The following is a 21,657-nucleotide window of genomic DNA, read 5'->3' on the forward strand; positions in this document are numbered from 1 at the left end:
CTGGGGTCAGGACGTGGTCTATTGCGGAGTCTGGCATCCGAGTTGTGATCCGAGTTGGGGTCAAGGTGGTGACCCCGGCCCGGGGTCGGGGTCCGGGATGGGTCTGAGATGGGGTCTGGGTGGCCTCTGGGGTCAGGCCAAGTCCAGCCCGCGCGGCCTCCAGGGGGCGCCGCCGCCCGCCCGCCCGGCCCCTCGCGGGCTCGCTGGCGCTGTGCGCGGCAGGCGGGGCCGGAGGCGGCGGCGGCTCCGGGGCGCGGGCGGCGGCGGCCCGACTGCAGTCCCGGCGGGAGCGGAGCGAGCCGCGGCCGGGCCCGAGCCGGCGCCATGGGGCGGCGCCGCCTGTGAGCCGCGGCGAGTGGAGCCGCGGGCGCCGAGCGGGGCCGGCGGGCGGCGGCGCCCGAGGCCGACGGAGCGGCCGGACCGGGCCAAGCGCGCCAGCCGAGCGGAGCGGAGCGGAGCCGAGCTGAGCGGCGGGAGAGGCCGCCGCCGCCGCCAAGATGGCGGACCTGGAGGCGGTGCTGGCCGACGTGAGCTACCTGATGGCCATGGAGAAGAGCAAGGCCACGCCGGCCGCCCGCGCCAGCAAGAAGATCCTGCTGCCCGAGCCCAGGTGAGGCGGCCGCCGGCCCCTTGGCCCCGCTCCCTGTCGGGTGTGGCGAGCGCCCAGCCCCGACCCCGCAGCCGCAGACGCCGGGGCACTGCCCCGTGACCCCTTCTGCCCCAGCCGCCGCTCCAGGTCCCGCGGCGCTGACCGAGCCCTGCTCACCAGGCCCTGTGCTCCTGAACCCGAGTGCCCCGGCGCCAAGGCTTTCCAGCCACTGGCTCCCCACCCGACTCGGTGCCCCCTGCTCCGCTCGGCCTCCCTTTCCCTTCGTGCGCTCTGCGGGGCCCTCATCTGTGCCTTCTCCCACGGGGCCCCACTCCCCTTCGTCCGGCAACCCTTGGTCTCCTCCACCCTCCCCATGGGGTCCCCTCCTCCGCCTCTCAGCATCTACCTGGCCTGACTGTATCGCTCATCCTTTTGCTGCCTCTACTCCCAGTCCCCCCCCCACCCCCCACCCCGTCTTCTGGTCAGCACTGTGTGAGGTTTGGGGGAGACAATAAGTCTTCTCCACGCCCAGGTGGGTCACTGGCTTGGGGTGGCAATTGAGAGTGCTTTGGTGGTCGGGGTGGGGTGGGGGGAGCAGGGTGTGGTGTGTGCCCCTCCCAGTGGGGGAGACACCCACTGCCTCTCACCCCTTGTATTCCTCCTCTGGCCGGCCCTACATATGGTGCCCTATGGGTGCTGTTTGCTGGGGGACATTCTAGCACCACTGCAGCAGCTGGACCACGGCTGCCACCTCTCTGTGAGACAACTGATGTCATTGCACCTGGTGTCAAAGTTGAAACGGTGCAGGATGTAGGTGCAGAAGTATACAGGTACAGACGAGAGCCGAGGCTTGTCCGGCATTTTACGGTTTCTAGAGTATTTTCCCATCGTTTGAGCCTCGAGGCCACCCATGGGCAGATAGGACAGGTATGGTTTTGTCCCCAGGGAACAGGTGGGAAGCTGAAGTCCCAGAGGTGAGTGGCCTGCCCAATGTCACAGGTAATCCAGGGTGGTGCCCAGCCACCAGATCAGGGCTTCCGGCTTCTAGTTCCACATCGCGTCCACCACTCTGGCCTGAGCCGGGGCCTGGCCATTCCGTATCTACAAGAGCTGTGTGCCCACTACAATTCTTTGGGTCACGTGGTGAGGCCTGTCCCAGCAACTCTTCCATACCTGCCTGAGAGCTGGCATGCTGGTTCCCGGCCAGCCCTGGAGGCTGGGCCTGTCCTAGCTGTTATGGTCTTATCATGTGACTTTGGGCAAGTCCCTTCCCATTTCTGGGCCTCGGTATTCTCATCTGTGAAATGTGGATGGTGTGAAATGAGGTTGTGACTATGTGGTGTCCTGAGTCTTTGAAGCGAGTCCCAAAGCTGCGAGGGGTGCCATGCCGTTATCTCCCGTGCCCTCCTCGGGGCCTGTTCACTGGGTTTCGGATTGACTGAACACTAGGCCTTGGAGAGGAAAATTGGTCTGCATTTTGAAAAGGCCGTTAGGGCCCTTTTTTTCTAAGACATTTGCAATCAGATTTCTCAAAACAGGAACCAGACTGACTCTCAGCTGGGGGCTGTCCAGGGAGCAGTGACAGTTAGAACAAAAACGAGTTCAGAAATGACAAAGCCACGAGGGAGGAAACGGGGGAGTCAGCCTCTGGGGCTTGTAACGGCTCTCCTTGGTGGCCAAGCCCTCGAGACTCTCCTGTAGGTTGGAGTTCTGCAAAAGGGTGAGGTGGGGCCTTTTCTGGAACTCTCTGCGTTTGGGTAATCTCTCCCCAGAATGCATTGCTCCTGATGGGGCCCCGCCTTGGGCCGGCTCTGCAGGTGTTAGCACCCCGAGAAACGAGATGTTCCTCTTTTCCTGTCTGCTTTACTATCTGTGGTAATGATGGTGGTGATGGGAATGATGGTGGAAATTATGATAATTTATTATTTATTTTGACACCTGTCGTCTCAGTTGATCCAAAAACCAACAAGGCCGTGCCTTGCGTGTAGAGTTGCTCAAGCACTGTCAGCACTGTGTGATGTCTGAAACCAGGTAGGCTGTTAGTTTAGGGGAACACCTGGGCTGAGAGCCAGGTGTTACAGGTTCTCGTGTAGGGTCACCATCTGGCAATGACTCACATCTGTGAGATGGATTGGAGGCTCTAAGCAGTGACCGACGTTGGTGAGCTAAGGCCGGGGAAGGGCCAGAGCTGCTCTGGGCAGCAGGCCTGGGCTGCCCCTAGGAGTCCAGGCCTCTTGCATCAGAGGACATGCTAGCCTTTGCTTTATGCTTCACACAGCCAGTGTCAGCTGCCTCCTACCCTCGGAGGCACTCCCCAGTTTGCAAAGTGTTTTTACTCCATTTATCCTTTTCACAACTCTGGCACAGCAGGTGGAATGCTCCCATTTAATAGTTGGAGTAACTGAGGCTCAGAGAGGGAGACTTGGTCACGGGGGAAGCTGGAATCTTAACCTGGGTCCCTGGGCTCCCTGCTGTGCTTCATATCCTCTGCACAGCCCTCCACACCTCTGCTCTCATCTGTCCATGTTTTGTGGAATGTACCAGCTGGCACCCCTTGTCCGGGGAGCCATGGATCTGGGGAGGTAGCCTGGCAGCAGGGCAGCCCCCAGCACCGTCAGCTGTCCTAGTTCATAAGGCCCAGCCCCCTCCTCGTTGGCTGGGACAGAACTGGGCTGCCCCGGCAACGCTGGTGCCTAGAGGAGGCAGCTCCACGCCTGGGGGGTCACATCATCCCTCACCCACAAGGTCAGGGTCAAGGAGAAAGGCTTTGGTTTGTCCATGACAAGGTGCCATTTGGAGTTGCTTCCACCTTGGGGTGGTCCATCTTGGCAGCCTCCCTTTGGCTGGTGCCCAGGCTGTGGCTTGGCCGAGTCCTGGGGCTGGCATCACAGCTCTGACTCCTCAGGGCTGGGGTAGGGAGCTGTTGGGCACAGGGCCGAGTTGAGTTGGCTCAGGGGCCTCCCCTTCTGTCACCCTATAGAATCTGAGGAAACAGACCCATTTCTCCACCTTCTCATGGAAGGAAGCAGAGCTGTGTAGCTGAATCCTGCCCCGATACCAGCTCACATGGGACCCAGGCACGTCCCTTATCCTGGCAGAGACAGCCTCAGTGTTCACATCGGTAAACCGAGAGGGCTGCCCCTTCACCAGTGACCTCTCAGGGTCTGTGGTCTGAGCCTCTCCCCAAAGGAGCCACTGTTTCCCTTTCCAGCAGCAGCCCTGTAACCATCGCCATTTGCTTAATATGACCATGGAGGCCTCGTGTAATTAATCTCTGGGCTCCTGGCTGAGGAGCCGGCTTGGGCGGTCCCAGGAGGTGCCCCTGCTGTCCCCAGTGACAGTGGCAGCCCCAGCAGCAGATTGTTGGAGCCGGGTGCCTCTTGCAGCCTTCCATTTTCTCGGTTCTTTCCTGGTCCCTCCCCCACCATAGATTTCCTTCTTCCTGCCCTCTGCTGGCTTCCCAGTCTCCCAGACCGGCCACTCTTCCTCTGCTGCTTCTTCGTTCCTGTTAACTCTTTGCCTCCAGAACTTCCTGCCCTTATTTGTGGGGGGAAGGGGTGCAAGGGAACATTGCGTCCCTTCCTCCTCCCTCCACTCCTTCATCACTAGCCTTTATCCCTTCCCCAGAACTTTCCACTCCAGTATCATCGTCCTCCCCGCTCCTGCCGCTGAAAACAAGACGATCCTGCCAGCAGTCCTTCCCTCTGGGCCTTTGAAGCCCCTGCATGCCCCAGGAATGGGTCTCTGGGACACCTTTTCCCATCTGTTCTCTTTTTCTGAGCACCAGGTTTCACATTTTTTGTCATGAAAGTTGCTCACCCGCCTGTTTACTGTGGGATTTGAGCGGGCAAGCATGAGCATCACAGACTGGAATCTGTGCAGGGGAATCTGGGCTCTGTCAACCCAAATCCAGGAATAATGGGTCCTATTAATGGACGATCAATTCCTAATAGTAAATCCCTGTGAGGTCAGCTGTAGGCGCACTTCTGCAGCCTGCGTTTGCTCCCCCACCCCGGGTAGGCACCCAGGTCAGCTTTGCAGAGGTACTGAGCTCTTGGGGCCCAAGGAGTTCAGGCTGCGTGTATATGGCTGGGGCTTCCGGGATATGATGCTCCCGCCTGGGGACAAACAGAAGCCATGAGCGTGAGAGTCTTTGGGGAATGCACAGCCTCCATCACACCTGCCCTGTCTTCCTGTGGTCCCGAGGGGCCCTGTGTCCTCCGTGGTCACATAAGAAAGACGACGGTACACTCAAGTTACCGCTAAGCTGTTTCAAACTAAGAGAAACTAAAAATGAGGGGTTGGGCGGCAGCTTTTTTCTCACACAATAACAAGCTCTCTATGCATCACTGCTTACCACGAAGGCTAGCGTCTACACAGGCAGAAAAGCAGGGTTTCACAGTGGGTTTCCTGGTGTAAACGCGGTAGCAGCTCTGTTCTCTGAGGGGAAGTTCTCTGACTCTGGGAGCCATCCTGGGTCTGGGGTGGGGGACAGCCCCTCCTGTCCCCCAGGGGCACAGAGCCCTGGAAGTTTGTTCTTGAGGTGTTCTAATGCGATGGCAGTAAATTGCCGGGTGTGGTGCTTGTGTCATATTCATATAGAAGCCAGGACATGTGACAAGGCCGCCAGAGTCCTTCTTCCTATAGATCCTACAAGGAGCCCCTTTGTGGCCACCATGCCGTTGGGAACCTGGGTTGCAGCGGACATTCTCGGTGGTGGTCTTGTGTGTGTGGTGCCCAGTGGGTGTCATTTTCTCCCTGGCCAGGGCTTGTTCCGTAGTTAGCTGTTTGGGTTGGTCTTTCCTATTTGGTTTGTGGCCCTGTCCTCGAGCTCTGAGCACATTGTCAGCCCCAGGGAGAGTCATTGAGAAATACTAATAAGCCCCAGGGGACTTCCTCCTACCGCTGCCACCTCAGTGCCAGGTTTCCTGGAAATGCCACAGAAGAGTGCCTTAGCTGCGACCACAGCCTCCACTCTGCTGGATTGTTAACTGTCACCTCCCAGAGCGTGGCATTTCCGGCATGGCTGCACCGGACCCGTAGCCCCCGTGCCACCTTGCACCGTCCTGGGATTTCATGTTTCTGACATCCCTGTCACATGGCCACAGGGACAGACATGGCCCCTGGCCTGCCAGTTGCCAGCCAAGGCTGCCCCCAGCTTGATGGGCTCCCAGGAGAGATGCCACCTGCTGTCTTCAGCCACTAGCAGGTGGAGGGGAAGGCAGCTGGGGCACAAGCTGGAGTCCCCTGAGATCTTGCTCTTCTACGGAGGTTAAGGGGAGGCCCCTCCCTGGTGGGAGGCCCTTTATTAGGGAAAATTGGACCTTTGCTTGACACTAATTCCGTGTGGGACTCGGGGAGCTACTCAGCTTCTAGCTTTGATGTCCTCACCATCAAAAGGAGTGTGTCTGCCTCTGACCCCTGCAGTCCCACCCAGTCCACGTGTACGGTCCGTAGCCCTGCGTGGGAGTCATCTGGGAGGGCCCAGACCACCCTGCCAGGCCACACTATGCCACAGAGCGAGAGACTTTGCTTTTCCTCTGAACCACGTGGTGCCGGAAGGTACCTGCAGTTCTCCCCCACAGCCCTCACTCCCTCCCTGCCTCCTGTCCTGTCACCCCCAACCTGTACTCTGGGCCGAGAGGGAGGAAATGCTCCCCCTGCCCCCACCAGGTCAGTCTGGGCCTGCTCCTCGGAGCACCTGGAGCCGGTGGGAACAGCCATGGCTGCAGGTGGCAGTGCCAGGCAGTGGGGCCAGGCAGCTCCGTGCCATGGTGGGGCGGGCCTCCTGCCAAGGGGCTCTCGATACTTTGGCAGGGCAGGTATGGGGCTCTGCCCCCCAGGCTGAGCAGCACGATACGTGAGGCTGGTCTGGGCAGAGTGGCGTTGCAGCCACTCAGCTGGCAAAGGCAGTGTTCCTGGGCCTGGGCCTGGCCCTGCTCAGGGCTCACCTGTCAGGATGGCCACAGGCCCCACGCCCCGGGAACATGGCAGGTGTGGAAGAGAACCAAACAAGACTGTGTAGCTTTAGTCACATTCTAGAAGGAGGACAGACTGTGGGATCCTGGCGGGAGGGCTTCTTCTAGGAGGGACGTCAGCCGACGCCCTCACAGTGAGACTAGCATCTTAGGAGAGCTCGCCTTCTGTTTTGTCCTCTCAGGCTTTTTAAATGCCAGCGCTGTGGTGACAATTCAGCATTTTGTTGACATCCTCATTTTACAAATGAGGAAACTGGACATTAAAGTTAGTGACTTGGCGTGGCCTCCGGAGAGGAAGGTGGGGAGAGCCATTTGGAATGCAGGCCTGAGCGCCCCTCCAACCATGAGAGCACAGGGTGCCCCAAGGCCCTTTCCGCAGAGGGACTGGGAGCCTTAGGGTCCTTCTGGGAGGGAAGATGCAGCCACTTGGCTCTCTTGACAACCTACAGTTGGTCTGGGAGCCACGTGCTCCTGGATATTGGGGTTGTTGACCTGGGTGGGGGCTGGAATGCTGCTCTGGGCTTCCCGCCACTCCAGACCGCCAGTATCAGGGAACGGGTGTTAGAGACGGAGGTGACCCAGCCCAGGAGGCTGCCATTACCTCCCGTGCCAGGCTATACTTGCCACTCTGGCGGGAGTGTCCCCCATGACACATTTTTCTGACCTGCCAGCTCCCTTGGCCACCAGCCCTGTGGGAATGGACAGGAAACCCTGATGCTGCCACTTTGGGGGCCATCCCTTCAAGGGCGCTGCTCAAATCTAACCTTGTGTTTGGTTGGGGGGGGGGGTTTATTTTATTTAGAAAACATTTTTTTTCTTTTTATGGAAGAAAGTGAAGTGCTGTGGGCTGGGAAGAATGCTGCGGCCGTCCCATGCAGGCTTCTGGGGGGGGAGGGGGCGGGGTCTGGCTGCCGAGGCAGCTCGGAGCCGTCTGCCTTCTGCTGTCCCTGGGCTGAGGCCACAACAGAGCCACCAGGCAGGGAAAGGCTGTGCCGCCTGCAGCCTGGCCTCCCTGCTGGGCAGGCCCTCAGAGAGTGTGTTTCCCAGCGGAGACCTTGGCGTGTCCAGTTCTTCGCTGTTCCGCAGGGCCACCGAGTCACGTGGCAGGAAGTGGTGGTGCTGCTCCCTGACTCCCGGGGGGCATTCCCATTGCGTCGCTTTTGCTGAGCTGGCACCAGTCTTGCTGGTTCCCAGGAAGTGGGTTTGGGGCTCAGTGACTATCGCAGGGAACATGGTGGGGTCATCCCAGACAGGCTGGAGTCACGCTGCCTGCCATCTGCATTACCTGTCTGGACATTGCACCTGACCACACCTGATCACCATCAGACTGTCCACCTCTGTGGAGAATGGACATTTTGTGATGTTTTCCCTCGATTGCTTTTTCTCATCCCCTGCCATAGGATTGGAGTGCAGATGCTGAGAGCCCAGAGCTGAGCCAAGCGCTGGTGAGGGCCCTGCCTTCCTGGTCCCCCTCGCGGGAGAAATCCAGGCACCTGGCCCTTGTGGGGTTCCCGGGCTCTGTGCCCCTAAGTCTCGGCCACCTACTCTTGCTGCCCTGCTGAGCCTTTGCTGCCTCCAACCAGGCCCTTCCAGCTGTGCTGTGCCCGAGCACACCCAGGCTTGTCCCAGTGTCTGAACAGGAGGTCCCCTCGCAGAGCTGGGAGCCCTAAGAGCTCAGCCTAGACTGTGCCCCAGTCCTCCTGGGCTCCCGTCTCTAGTCTCAGGCCCCAAGACAGGAATGTGTCTTAGATTCACAGATTTTTCAAGTTCCTGCTGTGATGTAAGTGCACTGGGACTTGGTATCTGGCCTTGGCCCCTGAGTCCCTGTCAGTGCCGTCGGGCTGGGGAGATGTGTCCTTGATGGTGGTGGCTGGTGTGTGGCCCCAGGATGGGCAGGTGTGCGTGCTGGTTGCAGAAGGTGTCCTCGCTTTCCCAGAAGGAACCAGCTCTGAAGTGGTAGTGCAGGGCCACCAGGCCACTGGCCCTCAGCTGGGGATCTTGTCAGTTGGAGTCACAGGATGGGGACACGACAACAATCCTGGTCATCGGCACCCTCCTTCCTGTTGGAGACAGTTTTCAGAGGCTGTCTCCCAGAATCCAAGGGTGGGGAGGGAGAGGAGGGGGTCGTGGCTTCAGGATTGTGCTTATGACAGCTCTGTACGCTCCCTGAGTGAGGACCTGGGCTTCCACCCAGACAATCTCAGAAGGAAAGTGCTAAGCGGAAAAGGGTTGGAGTCCCCTTCTTTCGAGCCCAGGCCCAGAGGCTCAGGCCCAGGGTCCACTTACCACACTGGCCCTGCCTGGAGCCTCCTCGCCCGGCCTTGCTCTGACAGAGTCCAAAGCCTCGAAACTTTGCAGGTTTGGCTTGCCTTCCAGCTGGCCTTACCAACTTTCCTTCCATCCGTCTGGCAGCCCAGGCCTTCTTCTACCCACCCTGTTTCTTTCCCTCACTCCTGGTTCAGTGTCATCAGATACCTCCCCTAGTGGGTGCCTCCAGCAGTCTATCCACTCAGCTCTCCACCCTGGACCAAGCTTTCTAAGTGCCCCCTGCCAAGCCTCCTCCCTGACCCATGGCTTCTTGCTCATCCCTGGCCGGGCCTTTCCTGCCTACTGCCTATCCCTATGTCCACTCACCTGCCCTAGGCTTCACCACCTGTTGACATCCTGTTTGCACTTGAGGAACCCAGTGCAGTTCCGCCTTCTCCACACAGCCTCTCCCGGGGCCCAGAACACTTCCTTTCTCGAGGCTCCTGGAACTGACTGGGTTCCACTCAGGCTTTGGCACACTCTGTTTAATGTCACAGACCCAGGACTTGTGCTGTAGGAGGGCCTGCCTGGAGGACAGGGATGCAGGGCTCCTTCCAGTAGACGATGGGCAGCAGGCACCAGGGCCCCATGCTGGGCTTTCAGATGGGGCGCAGGGATGCAGCGAGGTCAGGACACAGAGCCCGGGCTTTCTAATCAGCGTTCTCCAGCTGCAGCCCCTTCATCAGTGGCCCGCTGGTGACCCCACATACCTAAGGGCCATATGAGCATTGCATGGGCTCAGGTGTGACTGCAGTATGGCCTGCAGTACAGGCAGCTAAGAGTGTTCCTTAGGACCCCTGCTTAGTGAGGGCCAGACATGACCAACAGCTGACTATGATGACAGGCCAGCAGGTGGCCCAGGAGAGGGACAAGGGGACAGAAAGGTGCATCTGAGGCCTGAAGGATAGCCCGGTGTTGCTTTCCCAGACTACTTGGAATTGGGGGTGAGCTAACCAGGCGGAAGCCTGGGCCTGGGCCTCCTGTCAGAGTGACCAGCCCCTCCCCTGCCGCCTCCCAGCAACCCAAGGGCAAGTATTAGGAGCACGGGAACTGAGGCTTTTTTTTTTTTTTAACTATTTTTTAAAATTCAGATATAATTCACATAACATAAAATCCATCGTTTTAAAGTGTACAGTCCAGTGGGTTTTAGTACATTCATCATGTTGTGTAACCTTCACCACTACCTAATTCCAGAACACTTCCGTCTCCCCCAAAAGAAACCCCATTAGCAGTCACTCCCCTTTCCTCCCCCAGGCTCTGGCAACCACTAATCTGCTTTCTGTCTCTGAAGATTTGCCTGTTCTGGATGTTTCATATAAATGGAATCATATAATGTGTGGCCTTCTGTGACTTTCTCTTTGCACTTAGCACAATGCTTTCAGGGTTCATCATATTGTGACATATATATATATACATCACTGCTGTATTCCATTTTAAGGTCGAGCAGTATTCCATCGTAAGGACAGACCACATTTCGGTTATCCATCATGTGCTGGTGGGTGAGGCCTGACTTTGGACGTTTGGCCAAGTTCCTAAAGCCAGCACAAGGCAGGGCTGGGACCAAACTTCTGAGCAGCCACCTGCTGGCCACCCTCGCATTTGGGGACAGAGCCTTGGGGGGCAGGCACAGACTTCCTCAGGTCTTTCTGGTGTGGACCCGACCTCGGGTCCACCGGGGTGGCGTGCCTTCCTGCAGGGAGCAGTGACAGCCCCCAGCAGTGAGAGCCCTCCACTCTGGATTCTGGGGCAGGAGGCACTGGCCTTCTGCCTTCTGGGGAAGCAGGGCCAGGAGGCCTGACGGGCTCTGGGTCACCGTGTCCCTGTCTTTCAGCATCCGCAGTGTCATGCAGAAGTACCTGGAGGACCGGGGTGAGGTGACCTTTGAGAAGATCTTCTCCCAGAAGCTGGGTGAGTACAGTGGGGGTGCTGCCAGCCTCAAGGACTTCCCACCTCTGGCCCAGCTGCCCAGGCCTGGGGCATGGGGGCAGGAGGACCCTGAGGCCCCCACCCCAACTAGCTCCCAGGAGGTTTGGCCTCCCTTCCACTGGGGCAGGGCAGCCCGCAAGCCTCTGAGTGGCAGTAGGGCTGTGACCTGTTGTGCCTCCCAGCCCCTGGCTGTGGGCCTAGGTTGCCCTGTGAAGGGGGTGGCGGCCCAGCAGTCTTCCAGGGCCGCCCGGGGAAGTTCCTCCTTTGGGGTTTTTGTTTTTGTGAGTTGCAGCTTCCCCTTGGCCCAGGCACAGCTGCTCAGGGCCGTTGGTAGAACTGACAGGAAGGGGCGGGGCCCTTCCTGTGGCGCCTGCCGTGCTGTGGTCGGCCCACCCCCACCCCAACCCACCCCCACCCCCACTGGCCCTCTTTGTGAGCAACCTGCTTTGGGCAGGCTTGGTCCTCCACTCCTCTTCCTCCAGTGCCTGGTGCCTCTTGTCAGAGTGGGGACATGGCCCATAGGGCAGGGTTGGGACAGGTCTCAGGGAAGCCGGCTCTAGCGACACACGGTCTGATTTGGGCTCCATTTGGCCTTACGGAGAATAGGAGCTCAGCTCTGAAGTGGGAATGGCCTGGCCTGGCCTGCTGGGATCAGGTTTTGGAGGTCAGATTTAGGGAGTTAGTGTGTCAGGAAGCACACAGCTTGGGTCCTCCCTTGCCTGTGCTGTGTGACCTTGGGCACGTTGCTTTACCTCTGAGCCTGCTGGTGAATCACCTGGGAACTAGGACTCAGGCCTGTTGGAGGACCAGGTGACACGGTGCCAGTGAAAGCCCCTTGTCTACTCGGAAGCCCTGGTCATGAGTTACTCAAAGGCACAATATTGAAGGGCCAGGCCTCCGTTACCGGAAGTGATGGCTGCGAGCTCTGGCAGAAGTGCCCAGGCAGTGATGACAGTGCCCCAAAGAGGCACGGAAAGCCACCCAACATAAACTGGTCACCCAAGTTGGGCTGGAGGGCTCAGGGACCGCCCTTACTTCTGCTTTGCCCTCTAGGGCTGCTCTGGGGCTAGGCCTCAGGCCTCCCTGGGAGGAGTGAGGCCTGGCCTATCTGGGGTGTCCTGTGAGCCCTTCCCATAGCCTGTCTCACTTCTTCCCTTCCCCAGTGGCCCATGCCCTTCAAGGGCCCACTCCCTGGCCTGTCCTTCCCAGGACCTGCCACTGGGTAGAAGAGCCCCATGTTCTCATGCCTGCCACATACTGCCTGCCTAGAGGCCTCCCTGAGCCTCAGTTTCCCCAACTGGACCTGCCCTCCCTGTCTCCCTGTTTCTCAGGGCTGCTGAGAGAATCAGCCAGATGATGAGGTTGTGTGGTCCAGGGAGAGGGGCGTTGCTCCGTTGGAAGCTGCCTTCCTCCCCCATGCTGTAGCTCTGGCCTGGCCCAGTGGATCTCACTACACCTGCACAGCCCGCTTGGTGGGGTGTCACCCTCTCAGGACATGCAGGCCCCAGACTGCAGTGAGAGGGTAGCGAGCCCAGGCCTCTACCGTCATTTTCCAGCCACCATCTGAGGAAGCAGATTCTGGGAGGGGTAGAAACTGGGTGCCCTGACCCTGAATCCAAGAATCTTCAGTTGGTGGCAGCCTGTGAGGCCACCTTGCCCAGCCCCCGCCTGGGTCAGAGACCACCTCTGCCACCTCCTTGGCCAGTTCGGCCTGGGGAGCCGCAAGCCCACACCACCCACCATGACAGCAAGGCCTCGAGGTGTGGCTCAGTGCAACTCAATGCTTGCTTTCAGGGTACCTGCTCTTCCGCGATTTCTGCCTGAAACACCTGGAGGAGGCTAAGCCCTTGGTGGAGTTCTATGAGGAGGTAAGGCCGGTCCTTGCTCTGCCTGGAGAAAGGTAGGAGGTTGGGGCTGCTTCTGTTGAATCTACAAGATGCCTGGCATTGGCACCCCCAGACCCTGCTGGGAGGAAGGTTACCTGTGGGGATCTCGTCCTCTAGATCAAGAAATACGAGAAGCTGGAGACGGAGGAGGAGCGTGTGACCTACAGCAAAGAGATCTTCGACACCTACATCATGAAGGAGCTGCTGGCCTGCTCGCACGTGAGTGTCCCGGACCCGCCTGCCGGCCCAGAGCCACCTGGGCATAGGGAAGGGAGGATGGCGCCCTGCGGAGAGCTCACAGCCACCTCTGTCTTCCCTAGCCCTTCTCGAAAAGTGCCACTGAACATGTCCAGGGCCACCTGATGAAGAGGCAGGTGCCTCCAGATCTCTTCCAGGTGTGTGCTGAGCTTATTCCCCACTGCCTCCCGGCCCAGCCAGGGTCACCTTCGGCCCTGGTCAAGGAGTCTGGTTGGCTCCCACTCTGGCGCAGTCACCAACCCCTACCTTCCTCCCTTAGCCGTACATCGAAGAGATTTGTCAAAACCTCCGAGGGGATGTGTTCCAGAAATTCATCGAGAGGTGAGAGCAGGGTGCAAGCAGGAAAGGTGGGGGAGGCAGAGGCCGTCCTGGGGAGGGGTATGGATGGTGGAGGTGCTTTAGGCCCTGGGCAGGGGGCACCCGGGCTTGTCTGCTCCTCAGGCAGGAACTCCTGAGAGGTTAGGCAGGCCCAGTCATCCCCTCCTCCACACTCCCGCTCCAACCTTCTGAGTACCGGGCACCTACAAGCCTGTCCCCGCTGATTCTCCAGGGAACAAGGGACCTATGCACCTTTCTCTCCCATAGACTGTCTAGCATCTTGCTGGGCCCACCTGGGCTGAGAAGTGTCAGGGGGTGGTAGGGGCGGGCACAAGAGGACACACTGCCCCCTCTTCAGGCCCTCATGGCCAGAGCCCACCTGGTTGGGTGGGGGTTGTAGACAGATTTCAGCCTGATGGAAGGAACAGCTTTCTTGGGGTCCCAGCTCCCTAGCCATGGCGTGGGAGTTTTCACAGGGAGTGAGTGCTGTGTCACTGGAGGTATGCAAGCAGGGATGAGACGAGCATTGTCAAGAATATGGCAGCAGGAATTGTAGGTCAGCCTGGAAGACGAACTCTCTAAGCTTATCTGATTTCAGCAGGAACCCAAAGATCAGTGGCCAGGCCCTGCTCAGGCCAGTGTTCAGGGTAGGGTCCCAGCTCCGGATGGCACTGTTCCTGGGCAGTCCCAGAAGAGCACACCGAGGCCTAGGATCCCCGGGAATGGCCGTGGGGTGGGGCAGGCTCCCGCCCAGCATCATTCCACTTACTTTCTAAGGCTCATCTGAGCCCGGGTTCTCCTCTTACAGTGAAAAATTCACACGATTTTGCCAATGGAAGAACGTGGAGCTCAACATCCATGTGAGTGGGCTGGGTGGGCACGGAGAGCTGGGCTCCCTGCTGCTGCTCCCCAGGGAGCTGGCCCCGGGCTTGGCCAGGGCTGGAGAGGTCCGGAGAGTCTGCCCTCCACCCCTGGTGCGGCAGCTGTGGGGTCAGTGCCAGGATCCCCGTGGGGGTGGCTCCGGGCATGTAAGCATGAGGTGAGGGTGGCCCTGCATAAGAGGCCCAGGCCGCCTGCAGTGACCCCACTTGTTGCCGCCCCCACAGCTGACCATGAACGACTTCAGCGTGCATCGCATCATCGGGCGAGGGGGCTTTGGCGAGGTCTATGGGTGCCGGAAGGCCGACACGGGCAAGATGTGAGCACCTGCTCAGCCGGCAGCGTTGGGTGGGATGCCTGAGGGAAGGGAGGGCCTCTGAGGGTGCCTTGAAGGCATGGACGTCCATGGGAGAATGGTGAGGGGGACCAGGGGCCCAGGAGCCAGGTGGCAGGGGCCTGAAAGGGCTGTTCTCTGCAAAGGGCCGTGTGCCCACCATTCACTTCCCACCACTGTCTCACTGCCCCCCCCCCCGTCTTTCTTGTGCTATTACACCCCGCCCCTAGAGCCCCCAACCCGCCAGCACTTTCTCCTGCCCTCTCTCTGTCTCAGTGTGTCATAAGTTTGTCGTGGTGTCTTCCCAAAAAGACCCCTGGGGACCCCCGACCCTGGGCCCCAGAGCAGCCCTGGGCTCTGCACTGCAGGTGCCAGTGGACTGACTGACTGACTGACCGCCCCCCCCCCCCCAGGTACGCCATGAAGTGTCTGGACAAAAAGCGCATCAAGATGAAGCAGGGGGAGACCCTGGCCCTCAACGAGCGCATCATGCTGTCCCTCGTCAGCACCGGGGTGAGCTGGGCGGGCGGGCTGGCCCCCGGAGCAGCCTCTGGCTCTGGAACATTGGGCAGCCTCTGCTGACCTCCCTTCTGTCGCCTCCCAGGACTGCCCGTTCATCGTCTGCATGTCCTACGCATTCCACACTCCCGACAAGCTCAGCTTCATCCTCGATCTCATGAACGGTGAGTGTGTGGCCTGGCCCCCGGTGGACCACGGGGCTGGGGGCGGGGCTGGGGTGGGGCTGGAGGCAGGGGGCTGAGCGCCCCGCGGGGCTGCCTCCCTCAGGCGGGGACCTGCACTACCACCTGTCCCAGCACGGGGTCTTCTCCGAGGCCGACATGCGCTTCTACGCAGCGGAGATCATTCTGGGCCTAGAGCACATGCACAGCCGCTTCGTTGTCTACAGGGACCTGAAGGTGAGGTGTGAAGGCCTGTCCCTCCTCTCCCACGGGAGTGGTGTTCCCTGGACAGGGCCAGCCGGCTCCCACTGCTCCCTCCTTCCCACTGAGCCATTTTCTGGATTCAGGCTGATTGGCGGGGGGTGGGTGGGTGGGGGTGATCAATGCCTGGGGCCTTGTCCCTGGACACCTGTAACCCTCTAGAGTGAAGGCAGTGACCCACCTGGCATCTTGCCTGACTGGGCCCTGTCCCGAGCCACCCCGGGGGGCAGCTCACTGGGCTTCCTCCACAGCCAGCCAATATCCTGCTGGACGAGCATGGCCACGTGCGCATCTCAGACCTGGGCCTAGCCTGCGACTTCTCCAAGAAGAAGCCCCACGCCAGCGTGTGAGTGCCTCAGCCCCCACCCTCCCTTCCAGAACCCTCTGCCAAACCTGCTCATGGCTTCCTTGCTTCCACAGGGGCACCCACGGGTACATGGCCCCTGAGGTTCTGCAGAAGGGCGTGGCCTATGACAGCAGTGCCGACTGGTTTTCCCTGGGCTGCATGCTCTTCAAGCTGCTGCGGGGGTGAGTGGCTGTCCCAGGAGGGCTGGTAGGACAGGACAAAGCAGCTCTTTCCCAGACTAGGTTGGAGCCTGGGGGAGGAGCCTACAGCTGCCTGGGTATTATAGTGGCACCACACCTGGCTTTGGACAAGGGTCATCCATGTGGCCTGCCTCAGTTTCCTGATTCCTGTCCTCTGACCTTGGCCTCTCTTGCCTAGGCACAGCCCCTTCCGGCAGCACAAGACCAAAGACAAGCATGAGATTGACCGCATGACATTGACAATGGTAAGTGTAGGCTTCCAGCCCAGGGATGCTGGGTGGAGTCCGTGGGGAGCCACAGTGGGGCTGGGGTCTCCTGTGGGTTTCAGGGTCACGGACTCTTGGTTCTCGCCAACTAGCAGTGATCTTGGGCGGCTCATCCCCACTCTGGCCTCCTGCCCCGTAGGCTCCCCCTCCCTGTGTTGTCAGAGCAAACATGCCTGTTCGGGTGACTTAGGAAGCTGGGCCCTGTGTCTCCTGCCGGGGGCTGGCCATCCCCCTCCCACCACCCCAAGCAGCCTCAGGAGCCCCAGAGCTATGATGGGGCCAGGGGCCCTTCCTTGGCCCCTGCCAACGTCTCCCTCCTTCCTACAGGCCGTGGAGCTGCCTGACTCCTTCTCCCCCGAGCTTCGTTCCTTGCTGGAGGGGCTACTGCAGAGGGACGTCAACCGGAGACTGGGCTGCCTGGGCCGAGGGTGAGTGCCTGGGACCGGGGCCACTGTCCCAGGCCTTGCCTCCCAGCCAGGCCCTGGGCCCTCGGGCGTGCTGCAGTGTCCAGGCCTCTGCCTGTGCCCCCCTGAGGACAATCACGGAAACTCCCTCCATGGTCCCAGCCTCCTTTGAGGAGCTCACAGGTTGGGGCACAGCCAGCCCCGTCCAGTGTCCTCAGGGTGTAGCTATTGGAGTCGGCTGGGGACTGGCTTCCGGAGGGGCCATTGTAGCCAGTATGGTGATGACAATGATGAAAGAAGCTTTTTATGTTTATGAAAAATTTACTAAGTGCCAGGCATGATGTTGCAAGATTTACAATGTTAAAACTCACAACAGCCCTACGACATGGGAATTGCAGTTCTCCCCATTTTAGAGATGAGGAAACTGAGCTCAGGTTTAAGGAACTTGCCCAAGGTCACAGAGCCAGAGAGTGGCTAAACCAGCAGTTAGCTTGCGCCACCTGCCCCACGGCCCAGACTAAGCCCCAGCCTGGATGACCTGCATCTCTCTCCAGGGCCCAGGAGGTGAAGGAGAGCCCTTTCTTCCGCTCCCTGGACTGGCAGATGGTCTTCCTGCAGAAGGTAACTGTGGGGACCAGGGCTGGTGGGGCGTCCTGCAGCCCTGGCCCCGTGCTGATGCCCAGCCCGTTCTGCCACAGTACCCTCCCCCGCTGATCCCCCCACGAGGAGAGGTGAACGCCGCCGATGCCTTTGACATTGGCTCCTTTGATGAGGAGGACACAAAAGGAATCAAGGTGCTGGGCCTTTCCTGGCCTCCCCCACCTGAGCCCTGAGCTCGTCCTGGGGGTGTCCTCGTCCCTTCTCTGCCTCTTTGAGATCCTTCACCAGCCATATCAGCTGCTGGGCCTCAGGTTTCTTCTCCCCAAATGTTCCCGGGGGAGGTGGGGGTTGGACCAGACCACCCTGCTGGGGGCCCTGGGGCCACACAGGCTTGTGGTGACGAATGTCCCTGCCCCATTCCCACATTCCCACGGTGCAGTTACTGGACAGCGACCAGGAGCTCTACCGTAACTTCCCCCTCACCATCTCCGAGCGGTGGCAGCAGGAGGTGGCAGAGACCGTCTTTGACACCATCAATGCTGAGACGGACCGGCTGGAGACCCGCAAGAAAACCAAAAACAAGCAGCTGGGCCATGAGGAAGGTGAGCGTCCTTGGCTGCTGTGGGAGCACACTGTCCGCTTTAGAGATGAGAAACAGGCTTGGGTTTCAGGAACCCAGCCAAGGTCACGGCCAGAGAGCAGCCGAACCAGGATTCAAACCCTTGGCGGGGTCTCTCTTGCTCTCTTGCGGCAGACTACGCCCTGGGCAAGGACTGCATCATGCACGGCTACATGTCCAAGATGGGCAACCCCTTCCTGACCCAGTGGCAGCGGCGGTACTTCTATCTGTTCCCCAACCGGCTCGAGTGGCGGGGCGAGGGCGAGGCCCCGGTAAGGAGGGGGCCGGGGCATGGGGCTGGGCCAGCTGGCAGGGCCTGTCCAGTGTCCTCACGGCCCCTGCCTGCCCCTCCCTGCCCTGCAGCAGAGCCTGCTGACCATGGAGGAGATCCAGTCGGTGGAGGAGACGCAGATCAAGGAGCGCAAGTGCCTCCTTCTCAAGATCCGAGGCGGTAAACAGTTCGTCCTGCAGTGCGACGTGAGTGGGGGCCTGGGGGGCCTGCAGGCAGGGGCGGTGTGGGGACAGAGTGGCCTTTGGGGCACCCAGGCCCCACCTAACAGACCCCGCGACGTGTGCAGAGCGACCCAGAGCTGGTGCAGTGGAAGAAGGAGCTGCGTGACGCGTACCGCGAGGCCCAGCAGCTGGTACAGCGGGTGCCCAAGATGAAAAACAAGGCGCGCTCGCCCGTGGTGGAGCTCAGCAAGGTGCCGCTGGTCCAGCGCGGCAGCGCCAACGGCCTCTGACCCCCCCACCTGCCCGCCCGCCTTTTATAAACCTCTAATTTATTTTGTCGAATTTTTATTATTTGTTTTCCCGCAAAGCGGAAAAGGTTTTATTTTGTAATTATTGTGATTTCCTGTGGCCCCAGCCCCCACTTGCCTTGGCTCCTGCTGCCACCAACCTAGCCACTGTCCAGCCCCTCTCAGCCCTGACCCCCCCAGGGTCACCCGCTCCCAGTGTCTTCCTGTGGGGGGAGAGCAGCAGCCCCCCGCCCCTTCCCGGGGATGATGCCACCTCCGGCCCTATGGGCTGTGCTCTGTCCCCACGGCACAGCTGGGTGGCCCAGCATCCCTCACCGCAGGGGAGGCCGCAGCATGGGAATACTACCTGAATTTTCCCACCACGACCCCTCCTGTGACAGGGACATAACCCTGCACTGTCCTGCCTCCAGCCAGTTGGTGGAGAAGGAGCCCATTGTCTCCTTGACCCCAGGACCTCCCGTGGTGACTTAGACTCCTGCACCCTCACTTGGGAAGAGTCCTTGTGTCACTAGCTGCCTCCATTCTCACCTTCCGTGGACACTGTGGGGCTCGGCCAGGAGGGTGGCGTTGGCAGTAGGTGCTGCTGCCATCACTGCAGCCCCCCTCTTCCACCCAAGCACCCGGGCTCAGAGACCACAGAAAGGCAACTTCGGGTTGTGCCACATGCTAGCCTGCCCTGAGGTCCCCAGGCTCCTGGACTGGGCAAGGCCTTGTCTGCCCAGGACTGCAGGGGCCAGTCGGGGTGGGCTGGCAGCACAGTGAGAGGGGCCGGGGGGCCAGCCCTCGCCACTCCAGGCCAGTCAGTGTGCCCCTCGGGCTATCCAGCCCCAGTCCCACGTCCCGTCAGTGCCACCACCCACAGGGCGCCACCTCGCCCACCGCATGCCCCCTCGTGCCAGTCGCGCTGCCGTGTGGTGTCGCACCCTCTCCCCCTGGGGCTGGGTTCGCATACCCTCCCCTCCCATCTACTCACTCCCCGGGGCGTTTCTTTGCCGATTTTTGAATGTGATTTTAAAGAGTGGAAAATGAGACTATGCGTTTTTATAAAAAAAATGGTGCCTGACTCCTTGGCTGTGTCAGACTCTTTTGTGTCCAATGACCATTTTCAGCCACTGTTGGGCTAGGGCCTCAGGGGCGAGGGTCTTGGTGGCGCCAGCTCCCCTCCACCAACACAGCAGGCATCCAGGGCCAGCCTCTCCAGGGTGGGGTGGGGGGAGCCCACTCCCCGTCTCCTACCCCACCACTTCTTCCTCCTACCTGGGGGGCAGGGGCAGAGGAGTCTTCTGTCCACTGCCCAAGGGAGCAGGAGGAGGTGCCTTCAGTTTGGTGCTTGGTATCACATTTGCACTGAGCACCCTGGCTTGCCAGGCACATGAGGACACCACACATGGACAGTTAGGTCTCTGCCCTCAGGGCCATAGTGAGCCTTTGGGCCCTTAGGCTGTCTCTGGCTTTGGCCTCCCCTCTGCTCCCCCAGTAGGAGGCCTGAGGGAGTCCCCAGATCAGGCCTCTCATACCCAGAGACTCTGGTCTACTTCCTTTTTCCCTTATCCCTGCCCTGTAGACCCCTTGGGTGGTGTCCATTGCGACCCCATGTAGGGCTCTGCTGGGCAGGGCTGAGGGGCTCACAGCCAAAGCACCGTGTGGCAAATGGAGAAGGAAGGCTGCTGGGGGTGGAGGCTAAGGAGTCTTGGAGGAAAAGGCCTTCGAACTGGGCCTCTAGCATTGGGAGGGGGAGGTGGGGATGTTTCTGATGCAGGGAAGGGCCAGGCAGTCAGGAGTGGCTCAGGTTGGCAGGAGCACTGGGAAGGAGCCAGGCCTGGGAGTCCCGGAATGCCAGGCTCCACTTGGCCCAGGGCCCAGTGCTCACTTAGTGCAGAATGAAGATGGGAGTGGACGTGAAGACTGAACTTGGATAGGCTCTGGGGAGGTTCTTGAAGGCTCTGGACAGGCTGAGAGCTGGCTGTAGAACAAGTTGCTGATTACTAAGTGCAGAATGTGTGGAGGAAGGTGGAGAGTAGGAGGCAGGGAGACAGCTTCGGGGCCACTGTTTCTGTCCAGGGAAGCAGATGTCATAATGACGGTGGTAGAGGAAGAGATGCAAAGAGGCCAGATGGGAAGAACCCAGCCCACCAGCAAAGGGTGGGACTTGGGGACGAGAAAGAGATGGGAGTCCAAGATGGCACCTGGGAAAGTCGGTGGTACCATTCAGAATCACAACCAGAGCTGGCCTGAGGGGAAGAGGGTGAGCGTGGCCGGATCTGTTTTTGGACATGCTGATGGGATAACATGGGACACGGTGCAGAGATGTCCCAAGGGAAGCTGAAATGGGTCGTGGAGGTGGCATCAGGGTCGACGGTGGAAACAGATAGGCTTTCAACCAGGAAGAAGCTCGACTTGGGGAGGGAGAGAGTCCCTGGAAAAGGGGTGAGAAGACAATGGAATTAGAAATCTAAGGCCAGTGAGGAGTTGTGTTCATAACTAGAAATCAGGAGAGGCTGGGCCTGAGATTCCTGTTAAATGGGTGAAGAGGGTGTGGGGGAAAGGGCAGCCCCTTTAAGACATGGTGGCGGCTAGCAACAGCTGCAGCAGTGGCAGCCAGCAGGGCCTGACTGTAGAGTTGTGGCTATTCAGAGGCCTTTGAGCTGCTATTAAACCCAAGGATATTACAATGCCCTGATAACACCGCAGGGTGGGGTGGCAAAGTGATCCCAGATAGCATAGGCGTTACACGGCCACAGTGAGAGGGCAGGGTGAAAATGACAACCAGCCTCCCAGCCCAGAGACTCAACTCAAACTTCTAGATCAAACTATCTGGTCGTTTTGCAAATACGAGATCAGAGGGTCAGCTTTGGCCAAGCCTCATGGCTGCCTCATTACCCAACAAAACCAGGACCAGACTCCAGGTTAAGGCCAGGGCAACAACACCAGCGCTCAGCCAGCGAGGCCTGCACCCTGGTTCCTGTGTGGGTGGAGAGGCCGGCCCTGATTTCGAAAGTCTCCTTCCTTTCCTGACACTGGCAGCAAAGTGCAGCCTCTGCAAAA

General features: G+C 59.8%; 1 protein-coding gene across 1 annotated transcript; it reads left to right on the plus strand.

Moving 5' to 3' along the window:
- Nucleotides 1-359: 359 nt before the first annotated feature.
- Nucleotides 360-19,675, plus strand: GRK2 (G protein-coupled receptor kinase 2). The gene is made up of 21 exons (XM_074336759.2): nt 360-610; nt 10,706-10,782; nt 12,595-12,668; nt 12,804-12,905; nt 13,007-13,081; nt 13,204-13,265; nt 14,071-14,122; nt 14,369-14,460; nt 14,889-14,988; nt 15,080-15,158; nt 15,262-15,392; nt 15,668-15,762; nt 15,837-15,944; nt 16,141-16,207; nt 16,556-16,656; nt 17,187-17,253; nt 17,331-17,426; nt 17,672-17,834; nt 17,987-18,123; nt 18,215-18,328; nt 18,430-19,675. Exons 1-21 carry the CDS (start codon nt 498-500, stop codon nt 18,592-18,594), a joined length of 2,070 nt encoding a protein of 689 aa, XP_074192860.1. The 5' UTR covers nt 360-497; the 3' UTR covers nt 18,595-19,675.
- Nucleotides 19,676-21,657: the final 1,982 nt, after the last annotated feature.

This window comes from Rhinolophus sinicus, chromosome 14 (genome assembly GCF_057876585.1).
Source record: "Rhinolophus sinicus isolate RSI-liver-muscle chromosome 14, RSI-T2T, whole genome shotgun sequence".
NCBI classification, from domain to species: Eukaryota; Metazoa; Chordata; class Mammalia; order Chiroptera; family Rhinolophidae; genus Rhinolophus; species Rhinolophus sinicus.

Coding starts and splice junctions, on each gene's coding strand:
- GRK2 (XM_074336759.2), top strand. CDS start 498: ATGGCGGACCTGGAGGCGGTGCTGGCCGACGTGAGCTACCTGATGGCC. Junction 15,763..15,836: donor AAGAAGCCCCACGCCAGCGT/GTGAGTGCCTCA, acceptor TTGCTTCCACAG/GGGCACCCACGGGTACATGG. Junction 16,657..17,186: donor CTGGGCTGCCTGGGCCGAGG/GTGAGTGCCTGG, acceptor ATCTCTCTCCAG/GGCCCAGGAGGTGAAGGAGA.